This window comes from Archocentrus centrarchus, chromosome 4, assembly GCF_007364275.1.
Source record: "Archocentrus centrarchus isolate MPI-CPG fArcCen1 chromosome 4, fArcCen1, whole genome shotgun sequence".
NCBI lineage: Eukaryota > Metazoa > Chordata > Actinopteri > Cichliformes > Cichlidae > Archocentrus > Archocentrus centrarchus.
In genome coordinates, this window is record NC_044349.1 from 23812238 (window position 1) to 23828429 (window position 16192).

The 16192-nt window shown below is 38.9% G+C and overlaps 1 protein-coding gene across 3 annotated transcripts; it reads left to right on the plus strand.

Moving 5' to 3' along the window:
* The first annotated feature begins 626 nt into the window (after positions 1-626).
* sec22bb (SEC22 homolog B, vesicle trafficking protein b) lies at positions 627-5600 on the plus strand. Of its 3 annotated transcripts, none has more exons than XM_030728242.1 (6): positions 627-841; positions 2344-2388; positions 2726-2835; positions 2975-3135; positions 4763-4909; positions 5118-5600. In XM_030728242.1, exons 1-6 carry the CDS (start codon positions 767-769, stop codon positions 5270-5272), a joined length of 693 nt encoding a protein of 230 aa, XP_030584102.1. In that variant the 5' UTR covers positions 627-766; the 3' UTR covers positions 5273-5600. The 3 variants fall into 3 exon arrangements, with proteins under 3 accessions (XP_030584102.1, XP_030584103.1, XP_030584104.1); XM_030728243.1 differs by having other exon boundaries at positions 628-841; positions 2344-2355; positions 5118-5599; XM_030728244.1 differs by lacking the exon at positions 2344-2388 and having other exon boundaries at positions 628-841; positions 5118-5597.
* The last annotated feature ends 10592 nt before the right edge of the window (positions 5601-16192 follow it).

Sequence of the window (16192 nt, forward strand, 5' to 3'; positions counted from 1 at the left end):
TGACTTTTAATTTGCATTTTGTGTGTGTTCTTGGAAAACAGATTTGTGTTGAAATATTTACTCACAAAAAGAGTTTAGAATGAGACTGAAAAAAACACATTTACTTGCACTTTTCTGTATACAGTTCTTCATTTTGTTAAAATGGTAACATTAATATCTTCTTCTTCTTTCAGCTGCCCCCTTTACAGGACGCCACAGTGGTTCATCTACTTCCATTTCACCCTAACCCTAACATCCTCCTCTGTCACACCAACTACGACATGTACAAAGGAGGGATGGTGGGTATATTGGACAAAGGACGTTGAATATGGAGCTGCCAGGCAGGAGGAAGAGGGTAAGCCCTCAGAAGAGGTTCATTGATGTAGTGAAGGAGGACATGCAGATAGTTGGTTTGACCGAGGAAGATGCAAGAGATGGAGGAAGATGATCCGCTGCGGCAGCAGAGGAGGAAAAAGTAGCATACGAACATTTATTTAATCTAAAAAAAAAAATAATTATATGACTAGAAGAATGTCGTAATTATATATAGAGAAATACATGAAATGAATAAATATTGTACAGGGGAACCTGATGCGGAACTTTTCGTGTGTGTGTGTCCGCTTGGTTCCGCGGCGGGATTTAGCTGTGACACACAAAGCTGTAGCGTTTCCGGCCAGCTCAGCGCGTCAGTCCTGCGGTGTTGTCAGTTTACAGCCTGTCAAACACTGGTTTCAGGAACCCGGGGTATTTGGCGTGCAGCTGACGAATAGTGGTACATTTCGCAGAGATGGTGCTGCTGACGATGATCGCTCGGCTGGCCGACGGGCTGCCGCTGGCCGCTTCCATGCAGGAGGACGAGCAGGTTAAGATTTCAGCCTTTTTGCCTCTGTGGTCGCTAGCTGCCTCTCGCTCAGGCTGCTGTAGTAGATGTCTTTAAGTTGTACTAATGCTATAGTGACACGTTAGCTAGCATTAACTCGCTTGCCAGCTGTGACGCCCGGGTTAAGGGGACTTATTTTCATCAATATGTGGGCCATTTGAGGACACTGACAGTCCACCCCTGGCTAGCTGTTGTGTGAAAATTAATTTCTGCCGTTTGTCTTGGTGATAAGGGTTTGCTGCGGTAGGCCTGGCCACCTGTACACACAGCCAGCTTTTCATTTACCTGATTCAACTGACTGAGTCATCAGACTGCTTCAACGACAGGCTCATTTAATTTGAGCCCTGACTTTATTCAGAGGCTGTTTCACATCATTGCACAACTTTAGCAGTAAGATATGAAGCTTCAAATTCTGCTGCATCCTCACAAAGTCTAATTTACATCCTCAACAATCTACTACAGCTGCATATATTAGGAATGCACCAGATGTAAATTTCTGGGCCAATACCAGTGTTTAAAATAACAATTTGACCAATAGATCATGCAGATAGAATTTTTAAAATTGTTTTGTTTTTATTTTGTGCCAGTGAAACATAAATCTTCATCACAAGTAATACCTGAACTGTTTTAAAACCTTGTGACACAGCAGATAAATTGGCAAACATCTGCCGGTATCATCATCGTCACCAGGCTGACATATATCAATAATCTATCTGTCCATTCTCTTAACTGCTTGTCCAGTGCAGGGTTGTGGGGAAACTGGAAACTGGCCAAGAGGTGGGGTAAACCTGGACAGATTGCTAGATCATCACAGGCTGGTATCTTAGTGCATCTCTCTCTATAAAATAAAGTCAGCAACCAACAATTAAAGACATAGTTTCTTATTTTTATTTAGCAGGAGCGTGTAAAGTTGAATGAATATTCAGAATCAGCTACTAAGAGATTGCCACAGAGGTCTTATTATCCTTACAAATGAGTAAGGAGTAATATCAGTACAGAGATGACATGGAAAAGGGTGTTCCCATTACAATATCTGTCCAACAGAGAGCACTGACATGCTTATTTTTCAGTTGAAAAGCACCCCGCCCACTTTATATCTTGATCTCATTCATTAATAGCCTGATTGATACTAGGCCTAACTCTACTAATGCACAGTTGGATAGGCTGACCATTTTACAAGGTATTTTATCTTGTTTTTTTAAGACTGAAAGCCTGTGAGGAGAGTCAGAATTAGGTGCTGACTCTGTTTAGTCACTCAGTTTTTTGCACCAAAATGGGGCTAAAATGTTATTCCACTGAAGTAGAATGCACTTCCATATTTGTAGATGAAATATGCCTGATGAAATCAGTGGACTTTTTAGGGTTGACCTTGAAATGTTCAAATGGATGCCATTTGTAACATGATATGTTGCTTTACTGTGCTTGTGCTCGCTTTAACGGGAGTCTAACATCTTTTCCTCCTTCTCTTGTTTGCTTTCATAAAGGGAAGTGAAAAGGTTTGTTGTGCCTCTGCTCTGTGCTTCATCATCGTACGTGTTTCTGTCCTTCGTTTATGTTCCTGTAAAGAATATGTCATTTCGGTCAGCGTACCAAATGCTGACCATTATCAATTTATCTCAAACAGCCAGAGTATCTATTTGTTATTTAGCGTTAGTGTGTAACATCTCACTGCTGACTCAGTCTGTCTGCCATCTTGTAAAACTGTTAAATATATCACATACTCAGATTTATGGTGGTAAAATAGTGAAATTTGCTTCTAATTCTGTCTGCCAAGCTGCGTACAAAAGTCAGATTTTGATTAAATTCTGTATCGTCTGTGTTCTACATCAATTGTGTTGAAACCAGTTCTGTTTTTCATCTCTTTAGCTGGGTCGTGATCTTCAGCAGTATCAGAGTCAAGCTAAGCAACTCTTCAGGAAGCTCAATGAGCAAAGCCCCACACGCTGCACGTTAGAGGCCGGTTCAATGGCATTTCAGTGAGTGAGAATCTAAAATTCACACTAGCTGTCTCAAAGTAATAGTTTCTTCATGGTTTTGAACGTCTTAATTTTGTGTGCACTTACTCAGGATCCACCCAAAGTAATTTTTTTTTTTTTTTTATGTTGCTTTTTTCAGCTATTTTATAGAGAAGGGAGTGTGCTACCTTGTGCTTTGTGAAGCCAGCTTTCCCAAGAAGCTAGCCTTTGCTTACCTAGAAGACCTGCAGGCTGAGTTTCATGAGCAGCATGGAAAGAAGGTCCCCACAGTATCCCGGCCTTACTCGTTCATTGAATTTGGTAAGAAACGAGAAAGCCAGAAGCAATTTTTGCTGTATCTCTCTGACATTAAATATGCATCTGTTTTGGCATCAGTAGTAGTGTAATCCATGTTTTTGTAGCTCCAACTGACAGATGGACATAAACATGCGAGCTATCATAAAGTTCAGGATGCACTCACTCAATTTGCGTCTGTGCGATTGTGGCTTTTCATAATGTACCTTTCTCTAGACCCGCTTAACCATAAAATTAGTAAGTCATTTCTCAGATGTAACCACAAATGAATCCATATGATGAAATTGTTCTTTTGCAGAACTTCAGTCACCAGTTTGATGATTAAGACTTGGTTTTAGGGCTAAAGTTAGAGTCAGGTTTAGGTTAGAATAAGGTTTTGGTGCTTAGTTGTGATGGTTAACCATAGGAGTGTGAGACTTCAAAAAGTGACACTCTAAATGACCACACAAAGATAGCCAAACCCACATGTCTGTGTGTGTATATGTAACCCCTTCAGCCTACACACAGGGTAGAGCAGGCAGCAGTGACTGCAGAAGAAACTCTTAACAATGAAGAGCTTTTAGCCACAATATGAAAACTGCTCATCCAAACAGCTTCAGACTCAGCACGGCGAGTTTAAAGCACAAGGACAAACGAAGACTTCTCCAATGATTTCTAAGACACACGTGGTTATATGCTGCTACTGGTAACTGTTATATATGTTCGGTCAAGTTACATCCCAATAACAGTGCTCTCTGTCTTCCACAAAGTAAAATCTGGATAGATCACTGTGAAACCAAACCCCCAGGCTGGAAGAAATGAAACCAGCACAGATGTGCCAGAAACTGCAGTTCCTCTAAGGGCCTCTTGAGAGTGGCTCCAAAAGCGAGTCAGTCACCACAAACTGTCGTGTTAAAGTGTCCAAATTACAGGAAAAAAAAGTGTTTACAGCCTGGAATAAAAACTGCATCAGTCTATATAGCTAATTTCTCCTTCATGACAGCTCTATAGGGTGAATTTTTTTGATTATTCGCATGTTAAATTGTATAAAGGTTTAAAGTTAGGCATTATTGTGGTGTGACTGATTTAAATGACTGTTGAGTCCTGCTTAGTTTCACAGCCATTTGCTAACTAAGATATCTAGCCAGTGCAAGGATCAGCTTATAACTCCCTGGTCACCTGATTCTTTTAAAAAAAAAACATGGCAACATTGAATGCTAAAACTCAAGAGCAGTTCTTCCGAAATTGGATCTGCCTAATAAGGTCAGTGTCAGCAACCTCTCTGTATCCCTGGGGGAGAAAAGTGATAGTTTTGTTTGTTTTTTAAACAAAGGTTTGAGACTCAACCTGCTTACAAGCTGCAATCAAGAAAATTAATGATGTAAGGAAAGAAATCTTCCTATTGGCACTGCCGCGTCACCTTTCTGCCAGTTTTTTTTTGGGCTCTGTAGAGCCTTTGCTCTCATTTTGCAAGTCTCACTCTGAACCTTGAAAGATATTTTCTGCAAAAATGAATTTTCATCCTGCTTTGAAGAAAGTGGATCATCACATTCAGAGTGTTTTGCCACAGAGCAGTGAAGTAAATGAACGTGCAGACATAAGAGTCTACAAGGACTGTGGATTGTGTTTCATATTTCTCTCTCTCTCTCTCTAGACACCTACATCCAAAAAACCAAAAAGTCATACATTGACAGCCGAGCCAGAAGGAATCTGGGCAGCATCAACACAGAGCTCCAGGACGTACAGAGGATTATGGTGGCGAACATAGAAGAGGTGCTGCAGAGAGGAGAGGCTCTTTCTGGTAAGTGTTTGCCATCTGTGGCGTATTCAGGTCAAACTGAGGCATCGTGTCAGGGATTATCTTCAGTTCCACGCTGTGATATGTGATGTGATATTTTCCGTGTTTGATTTTTGTCCTTGTCTGTGTCTAAGCCTGCTCCTTTTTCCTCCCTCCTCTCTTTGTTCTTTGGTTTTAAACTCCCATTTCCTCTGCTTTCTCCTCCATGCAGCACTAGACTCCAAGGCCAGCAACTTGTCTAGCCTGTCGAAAAAGTACAGAAGCGACGCCAAGTATCTGAATACCCGCTCCACCTATGCCAAGCTGGCAGCCGGGGGTGTCTTTTTCATCATGCTCATTGTCTATGTACGCTTCTGGTGGCTCTGAGAGAGGAAAGAGAAGAAGAAGAAGAGGGAGGAGGTACTGAAGTGGAAAATGGGCTGCACAGAGTCTGCAGACACTAAGAAAAGCTGTCACCTTCAACTAAAAAAACAGGATTCCTGTTCTTAATAAGACTTTACACACATGCCACCGCCCATTTTGTTCTCGCCTGTTCATGGATGTGTGATCTGAATATAAATGATGTCATAGTACATAGTTTTATTAATAACAGTTACTCAACAATGCTCCTGTAGTAGCCCTGGATTTGTGTGTGTGTGTGTGTGTGTGCGTGTGTGTGTGCGTGTGTGTGTGCGTGTGTGTGTGCGTGTGTGTGTGCGTGTGTGTGTGTGCGTGTGTGCGTGCGTGCGTGCGTGCGTGCGTGCGTGGATAAAAAATGAAGATGAGATAAAGAAACTGTTTTGTGAGTTTCCAAAGTTGAATTGTACTGTAACAGGAGTGGCTGATTTGGTCTTGCATACTATTAATACAGAAAAAAAACATTTAAAAAAATCCACATAATTTTATTTACCCTACGCTTCATTTAATAAAATGATCATAGTAGTGATGGACAACCTATAGTATACATCACAGTTGAAGATATTTGAAAAACATGGCATTAATCTTTTTGTAAGATGTTAAATAGCCTCGGCAACATGTTAGTGACCCTGTAAGTGACTGTTCAATGACTATTGAGAGGGACATTTATTTTACTCAGCAATGTAGTGAGTCAAGTGTGCGCAGTCGATCACTGAGGTTTAATATTTCAAAGTTTACCATTAATTTTTGCATGGTCAACTAAGGGTTTGGTCCAAATCGTGAGAAAAAGTCTTCATTCAAGTCTTCATCATGTCATGTAAAAGTGGCCTTGGTTCTAATTCAGCTTTAGCATTTAGAACTGCCTTTAAAAACAAACAAACAAAAAAGTGGCTTTAAAATTCATAATTAAATATTTTACAAAAATTAAACTCCACTAGTGTTCATCTTGATTGATTAAGTTGAGCTCTCTCTAATTCTTTATACACTGTATCATTTAGTTGGAGCTGAGTAATTGAAGGTGAAGAGAAATATTACATTTCATTGCAATAATTGTTATACAGTCCCTAACTAATCCTTGGCAGTGTAACAGTGCTCCCTTGATATGTTCTCCCACCATGACTGTGTGGACCAGCACCTTTCATTGTGCATGCAGGCATTTCCAAAAACATCTGAAGTTATTGGAGGTGCCTGATTTTATTTTGTAAAATTTGTAGACTTCGTTTAAAACTGAGAGTCGCTGGTAGCTGCTTTTTGCTCTCAGCTGGAAAGGAACCCACCCCTTTTTCTGTTCTGTCTTCTATCTATGAATAAAATTATTTGCACAAAAGGCACTTTGTTTCTGTGAGAACACTGTGACCTGAGCTGGTGATTATCATGTTCTTTGAAAGTTGGGGTAAGATTTGATAATGCAGCCCGCGCATTCAGGGCTGCAAACCGCCACTTTATTAGTCGCACATGTTCAACTGCGATCTAACACAAATGTCAAACCCATAAGAGTCCACACACAATTCTCTTTTGAGAAAATTTTATGAAGAATTTCAAAAATCTTTTAAACTACAAACTTATTTAAGGGAATTTCCTTGACATGCGAAACTGATGCCCGTGTCACTGTATGTTCTTATGGGCTAATCATCCGATCGCATGGCAGCAACTCAATGCATTTGGGCATGCAGACATGGGTAAGACCTGCTCAAGTTCAATTCAGTGTCAGAATGGGAAAGAGAGGTGATTTAAGTGGCCTTGAAACTGGGATTTTCCAACAACAATCTAGAAAAGAGAAAATATCCAGTGAGCTGCAGTTCTCTGGCTGAAAATGCCTTGTTTGTTTTGAGATGACAAAAAAGCAAAAGTAATAGAAATTACCACACCGCTATTCCTGTTAGCTAAGAACAGAAAATTGAGGCTATAGTTTGCACAGGCTCAGGCTTTGCAAATGCAAAGTCAGGAAAAAAAAAATAGTCTGAGGATTCTTAATTTCTGCTGCCACGTTCAGATGGTAGGATCAAAATTTGGTGTAAACAACATGAAAGCATGGATCCATCCTGCCTTGGATAAACAGTTCAGGCTGATGCTGGTGGTGTAACGGTGTGGCACATTTTGGACCCCCTTGCACTAATTGAGCAACATTTGAATGTCACAGCCTGCCCGAGTATTGTTGCTGGCGGTCTCCATCCCTTTATGACCACAGTTTGCCCATCTTCTGATGGCTGCTTCCAGCAGGATAATGCACCATGTCACAAAGCTCCAATCATCTCGAACATGACGATGAGTTCACTGTACACCACCTGTGTGCAGTGAACTCATCGTGAGTGTATTAAAATGTTGTTAGACTGTAAGGTAACGGTAGCGTGTGTGGCACTTTTAATTTAATTTAATTTAATATATATTTTTATATTTAAAAAATAGATTCAACTTTTTAAACAGGTTCCCTGAGTTACAGTGGAATCCGTATATATTTAGACCCTGAAATTTTCTTTATTTTAACTGAAAGTGCAGATATTCAGCTGTAATTCAGAGATTTGAACAGAAATATTGCATTAATCAGTAAGAAATTAAAACTGTTTTTACACATGGCCCAGTATTTTCAGGCAATGCAATATCTTTATGCAGATGCTCAAACTGCAACTAAAAGTCTGCCTTTTAAACTGATTCATCATTTATTAATGTCAGTATGTTTTAATACATGGGGGGGGGGGGGGGGGGGGGTTGTTTTGTTTTTTGCAATAGGCTGCTCATCCCTTCAGTTTGGATACCAAAGCATCCACTCAGATGGCTTTTTGCTTGTAACAATGTTAAAAAGCAAGCACGCTAAGGTCAACCAGCTAGCTGTAAGTTATTGACACTGCATGAATCCACTCATGGTTAGTCTGATTTAGCAGCCAGATCAACCCCAGAGGTAAGTTAACCTTACTCATAAGATGGCTCGTAATAATATGAAGTACAGTAATCAGGTTTGTTTTTACATCACAAAAATCAGTGTTAAAAATGCTTTATTAAAAACGCACAACACATAATAAAATGCAAACTGAAAAAATGTTGAAATAACACAACTGTGATGGCCACTGGGCTGGCCTTGTTTTCTTATTGCTGGTGTCTACCTTTTTCAGGTAACTACTGGGTGAGGCCCACCCAATTTCAGATGCAGCACACCTGAGCATGTCAAGCTCAGGTGTACACTAAGGCAGCCCTGCCTGAACCTACAGGATACTCCTTTTTGATCCTCTTGGAGGCTGCTTGGCTTGACAAAGTGTTTTGGTACATTCTCACTCATTCATCCTCTATGCATTCAAACATGGGATGCATACTGATATGCTGACAATCATTCTTTATCTTTCTTTTTTTTTTAATTGTCAAATTAATGTTTCCGTAAGCTGTAATTGTTCGAATAATATTTTGTTTTGTTTTAACACAGCAGCAAATTGTCATTTTAAAGTCTTATTCAAATTTAACATTTCTGTAAAGGCTATGGACAGAAAACCTGACCTTTCCATGGAGTGACTCTTAAAACAATTTCTCTGAAAATACAGTTTTTTGGAACTTGAGTTTCTTTCCCGATACACACAGTTCTGCATATTTTCAACTATCTGCAACTACCCAAGTGGTTACGCTTTCTGATTTGAAGACTTTGTGAAAGATTAAATTTGTGTTTTCAACTTTGGATTAAATAATAAATTCACCAAATGATATTGTGACTCCATAACAGACATCTGTTTCACACATGCTCTACTATAAGTAACAATTAATGAGTGAAATTTTGAAGTTATACAAATAGGATCTTTATCTAAATGGGCATTTTTTACATGCTTCCCTTCATGCTGATAGTTTTATGTTAGACTGATACAGCTCTGTTCCTAAACAAACTGCTGTAAAACACACATCTGGAAATGCTGGAGGATGTTTATGGTTCTTATCAGCTTTGCAGAGTGTAAATGCTGCTTTTACTCATGTTCTTAAGTCCTGATGAATATACTGATGTCCTGCTATGAACAGAATTTAATTCTGGACACTAAAGCAAAGCAAAGAATTTCCAATGTAGAAGATGTGAAGCAATGTTAACATTTATTCAATTCAATTAAAATCAATCCAATTCAATTTCAAATCAACAATCAATCGCCTCAAGGATAGAGGGAAGAAAAGGGGGTGAAAGGAGTCAGAAAGATAATCAGTCATTTGCTGTGGGAATAATGCAGGAAAGGCACAGAGTTCTGAGGAGTTTCTGGAAGAAGCCCATTCCTTCTTTTTCTTCTTAGTTGTAAAGTCTTCAGAGTTCTCTGTAACACTGATGACACTGACAGACTTTCACGAGGGGTTCCTCACTGGATCTTTCAGAAGGGGGGTCTTCATTGGGCTGAACCCCAGACGGTGGTGGACTTTCAGAATGGGCTCAGTCAGTTGTTGTGGAACTAACACAGCAACAGCACAGAGTTCTGAAGAGTTTCTGGAAAAAAAAAACAAAACATTTTTTTCTTCTTTTTCTTCTTAGGTTTGGCAGATGCTGGCAGACGTTCAGAAGAGGGTTCCTCACTGGGACGAACCTCAGACATCACCAGACTCTGAGAAAGGGGTGCCACACTGGACTGAACTTCAGACAACGAAGGAGGTTTAGCAGGGGGTTCCTCACTGGGCTGATACCAAGACAAAGATAGACTTTCAGCAGGGGGTTCCTCACTGGGCTGAACCTCAGTCAAGGATGGAGGTTCAGCAGGGGGTTCCTCACTCTGCTGAACTGTTGAACTGTTAATGATTGTTTATCAACTGTGACTCACTGAAATGTAGGAGGTGTGGCCCTCGGAAATTTGAGGAGCATCCGGGCTTGAAACTCAAGGTCTCTCATTTTATTGATGACGTTTACTGCCCACACCTGGAACAAAAACACATATAGTGCACTTTTGTTTTGAGCTTTTGTGAACATAGTGGAAAAAAAAATCTACAAATCAATACAAGTCTCATCAGCGTTCTAGTCTTACCAGTTTCAGAAGAGGTTTGGCCTCTGTTTCCTCAAGATCCTCCAATTTAAACTCCCAGAGCCTTCAAAGGAAACGAAACAGGTTTTATCTCAGCATTTACACTTCATTACAAACAGACTATCAGATGTGAGCTGGATGGTCTGTAGGTGTCTCAGTAACTCACTGCTCTCTGACTGTCTTTCTGCTCTCCTGCACCAAAAGGTTGCTCATATCTTCAGCAATGATGTGAGGTGGGATCTGATTTTTCTGCCGAAGTCTGAGGAACTCCCTCATCACTGCATTCTAAAAATAAAAGCAGATATTTAATCAAGACCACACTGTTTTGCAGACTTCAACATATTTGATGTCAGCTTTGGCTTGGATGGATGGTAGATCTTACCTGAGTCTTGTAGCCTTGAAGATGCCAACAAGTGTTAACAGCTGTTTCGTATATGGGTGTGTCAAACAACACCTGGCATAGAAATAAGAAGTTACTCATCATCATTAGTTAATTTGATTCTCAGCTTTTTTTAAAAAAAAACACCAACCTCTTTAAAGTGTTTAAATGCAGTACAAACAAAAACTCTCTCATACCCTGATGGGTTTATAGATTCCTCTACTTCTTTCCATCGAAATGCCGCTGTTGTGTATCGCAACAGGGAACAGAAACAAAATTATGATCAATACTTGTAATGACTAACCTTTAAGGAAATTAATTAAAATTAATAAATTATTGCTTAATTATAGCAAAACAAATTATCCCGTATTTAGAAATAGGAGCAAAAATACTTTTAAATTTATGATGAACAAAATTGAAATACAAGTGCACGAACATAAGCTGAGACCTAACAATGCTGAAAAGTTCATATAAACACTGGAAAAACAAAAATGTCTAAAATATTTGCAGTATTATCTAAAACTAAATCAAGAATCATTTATACATTAGCTGTATTGTTCCATAACCATACACGGTTCACTTTGTGGAGGTATAGGGAAATATACAAAGCACACAACACTAATACATTTTATCTGCTGCAGAAGGTTTAAGAATTGCAAAAGGATGAGATCATTACAAACCAACCTACAGATTATTCAGGATCATTGATCTCAACGAGTGATACTGTACAAAGCACAAAACAATCTTGTTACACACTTAGAAACAGTGTAAACTCAGAGGAAAAGGTGTGTTAGGACAAATATTAAAAAAAGCTGTGACAGAGAATCAAGATTTTGCTGTTCACTGTGTAAATAAAAAATTATTACAAATCAAATCATAATTGATATGGCATATCCTGACATAAAACAAGACAGAAAGAAACAAACATGATAAGCAGACTGTAAAAATTAAACTGTCATTGTCCAATTCGAAGGGTTGCTATGAATAATATTTTTCTCCCAAAAATCTCCAACAGCCACATGGAGAGTAAAACTGACGGTATTTCAAAAAGCACCATAAAGTACCTGAGTCAAGAAGATGTTCAAGCCAAAGTTTTCCATATCTGAGTACATGCTGTAGATTGAAAGGTTCAGTGAAAACCTTCAAAACAGCAGAAACACACATTTGATCAGCATCACGTAACCATCATTTACACGATGGCCACAGTTTTTATAAAGCTCTGTGTCAACATAAAATTATCCCAAATATACTTTAATTCCATTTTAATGAACCTATTTAGAGATGTTAAACTTCCCATGAGAGTATTACAATAAAGAAATATTTGGTCAGCAGTGATGATCTGAAGATGATTTTGTTCACAGTGTCATTCACGTCAGTCTGTGGCAGAAGTAATGGTTAATGTAATTTCATTTTGATGTAATTAATAATAATGGATAATTTATTACACCTGCATTGGTTTTATTTTGAGTCCAAGGTAGAAAATTGTTTAGCAAAAAGTTCTTGCAGACTCTGTTGCAAAATATTTAAAAGAACATCAGACACAGTACCAAAGATAACACATTTGGTTTCAGTTATTGTACTCGTGTCAGCCAGTGTGCTTGAAAACTTTTCCCTGATAAATGTGGTTCAGTACCTCGGCTCTGAGACTCTGAGACAGGGTGTTTGTTAGTGGCTGCTGCTTTGACAATGAGCTGTTTAGCCTCTTCTTTTCTCCCTCTGCTTAACAGCCACCTGGCAGACTCTGGAATAAACCTGGTAGAAAAATGACACCTCAAATTATCTGTCATTTTTATCTTTAAAAAACGGTCAATAAAAAGAGTGAAATGTACACCATATGTAGATAATAAAGAATGTGAGTGGAACTGAATTAGTGTCTCAGACGACACAAATTTTCAAAAGTATTGCTTCCTCTGACTTTGCTTCTCCACAATATTTCATTTTCAAAGCTTTTAAAGCTGAGAGGTCAGCAGCCTTTTGTGGTTAAACCTCCTGTATCTGACAGGGATCGATGGGAGATCAGCTGCTACACACGCTGCCACTAGCACTGCTTTCACTGCTCTGAGATCAGTTAGGAGCCGTGCTCTGCGCAGAACCAGAGCTAGCTTTAGCAAATAGACAAGCTTTTGTGATTTACCATTGTAACAGATGGGTTTCCTCTTACTGACCACGCTTACATGTGTAATGTAGAGAAGGGGAGTGCAGTGTGGAGAAGTTTTTAAGCAGGTGATCTGAACAGGTGCAGGTTCAGCCAGCTTTTTTTTTTTCAGATATGTGATCCTCACAGCAGAGCCACTACAAACATTTAGTTTATAGAACATGAGGCATTACTGCAGATTAAACAGATTTGCAATGAGCTCAGCCTTAAAAGTATTCAGCAATAATGCTGATCCATATCACAGTGATGGGACCATTTTTCTGCAGAATCATTAGTTTTAGTAATTTATGTTAAATTTGCCAAAATACAGTTTTCTGTGTAGTGAGTGGTTCAAAAAGAATCCTCCACTACTGCCCATTGTCTGCTAGTAAAGAATCTTTGGTAATATAGAAGATGTTCATTTAAATATACAATTAATATTTTACAGTTCTTCAGCCACGAATGAGTGCAGAACGGTGAAGATGTCCATATAGAGCAACAGGCTGCAGGAGGCTGTCAGCATATTTAAAAGAATAAAAAGATAGGCAGCAAAAAACAGTGTGTTTTCATGTGGTCCAATCTGTGTTATTAAAAAGTGGAAGAAAATAAGGAAATGTATATACCTTAAGTCAGTTTACTGGATATTAATTTAGCCAATTACAAAGGTTAAAAATAATTCAATAAAATGCAGGGTTTGCTGAGCCTTTGCTGGAATATTTTCTATTTCTTAAAATATGACTTTCAGATACTGTTTTTTAGGACTGACGCTTCTTCGTTTTTCCTCCACTTGTCCAGTTTCCTGATTTTTTTTTTAAGAAGGCACTGGACGCCATGGTTATCTGAGTCATGCCGTGAACACAAATATGCTGAAGATGCTGAAGAATGTTTTCAGCTCCAGAATGCAGTGGCGCAAAAAGTGGGTATGCACTAATGCACAGGGGCGCCGCTTTTCAAAGCGGTTTAAAGACAGTCGGTAAGTTATGTCATAGAAGTCTCGTATTTTATAGGCCCATGAATAAGTGAGATCTGCACACATGAACACAGTAAACCTTGAGAGGGTGCGTTCAGTGATGTGCAGTCAGGGGAGGCAGGTGAGGCAGCGCCTCCCCTGTCATTAACGACAAGTAAAATACTAACAATGATGAGAGAAAATACATTTGACCACTTGACTGTTCTATAAAACTGTTTTATGAAACTGTTTTATGAATTATTTCAATCCTTTAATGGTCAAAATCCCGAATTTACGCATTGCCTGTTCAAACACATGGAAGAAATGCGGGGTGAGGCAGTGCAGTGCTGTGGCTCACCTCCGGTGGTATGGAGGACCAAAACTGACATAATCAGAAATAAAAGCAGAAATATATATATAGTGTATATATCTTGTTTTTCCTTTTCCTTATACATGCGTTTTCATCAAGAAATGTAAATATAGTGTTTTTCCTTTTCTTTACACGCACGTTTTCATCAAGAAATGTATAAATTTTCTTTTTCCTTTTCCTTACACATGCATTTTCATCAGGAAATGTATATATTTGTTTTGCCTTTTCCTTATACAAGCCTTTGTTCTTTTTACATTTCCTCGTCCGCTTTTCCTTTACCACATGTATTTCTGCCTGCTCTTTTTCCTTTTCCGTATGCATTTCTGCCTCATTATGCAAATGAGGAGGGTTGTCTTCTTGCTCCAGCTCCTCTACTATTGGTCAATAAACAGGAAGGAGCAGGATCCATGTGCAGATCGATTGTGCATGCCTGCGCCTTTGGCCATATGTCTATGGCCATGGAGTTTACACAGTCTAATATGGTTTTAGGATATACTATGACATGCAGACAAGTTTTCACGAACAACACGTTCACAACTGGACAAAGGCTACAAATTCTTCATTGAACATTGAACACAGGTACGTGTCTTTGTCTTTTCTAGCTGTTAATTAATAGACTAGGATAGCATTAGTCAATTTGTTTGCTAGCTAACATTACGTGACCTTTCTGTTTTGCAAATAGAACATCTTTAGGCTCTAATCTTGATTAGATCCTTATAGTATAGACTAGGGTTGCCGCCCGTCACGAAAAATACGCAATCGTTTGTTATTTGGAAGTTAAATGTGGTTTCCCGGTGCTGCCTGAGCGTCCTGCAGTTTCGGTTGCCTACAGACAGACACCTGCGCATTTTTTTACTGTCCACCCGCTACTGCACCACGTCCTAAGAAATTAAACTCTTGCAAAGATACAGACGTGAGTAGGAAGACGCTCATCCCAGGCTGAACAGCTTCAGCGAGGATGAAAGGTGCACAGTGAGCCGTCTGATGTCAGGAGATAAACACTGCAGACAAATAAGAACCTAGAAGACCCAGGCAGCAGTCACATTCATTCATCCCCCAATCATCTAAATGGCTATTTGAAGAACAAGTTATGCTAATAGATTAACAGTAAATAAATAAATATTGTCAAAACATATATATAAGCCCCCAGCTATTCAAAGATGGTAATGCATTTCTAACATAAGAGTGAATAGTATGTATGTAATAGTATGTACTGCTTTTCATATATGCCCTCTATATTATCTTTATAATAAAATTTTACTATTAAAATTTGCAGCAGCTTGAACTATTAAAGGAGTTATTTTTGCATTACAAACATGTACAGGGAGGTGATTAGTGTGACTGTCATAGTTTGCAAGGTCACATGACATAATGAAATTTATGTTAAAATTGACATATCTCACTTTGCAGGTTCTCTTCCAGATCCTCACATCATGGCCAGCAGGGAGAAACTGAAGGACACACGTCCACAACCAGGGATATGCAAGCTGCTGCATGGAGTTGAAGGGGATGAGGAGCTTATCCTCTCAATGAGACAGAGACTTGATCATTTCTATCATGACATCTACATGGATGTCTTCTTCAGTTGAAAACCCTGAGGAATTTATTTAGTTTAATGTTGAAATGCAATTGATATGCCTTTCATAAATACATTTTCTCTGCCAATGCAAAATGGACCTAAATTGTGTATGTACTAATATATATATTTTTTACCATCACTGCTCCATGTACAGTGTTTAATATAATTAATAAATGTTTGCAAGAAACTGCCACAAACCTTGTTTCTTTGTTCCACAATGGAAGCTTTAATTTGAGCATTTTTTCTCCTCCATGTGCTCCATTGCCAAATGTGTAAAATGTACAAAAATATGCAATTTAAATGTAAAAGATGTACATATGCATATCCCTCAAGACAAGCTATTTACAAAACATTTTACAGAATTCTTCACATCAATTCATTCATTAATAGCTATTTTTTTAAAAAGCACAGGTTAGATGTACAGAGAGATTTGATTTCCAACACAGCTGCTTGCAGTAATGAATGTTCATCCAAGAAGTGTGAGTTGTAGGGAGGCTCTGACCTGGTTTGTCTCC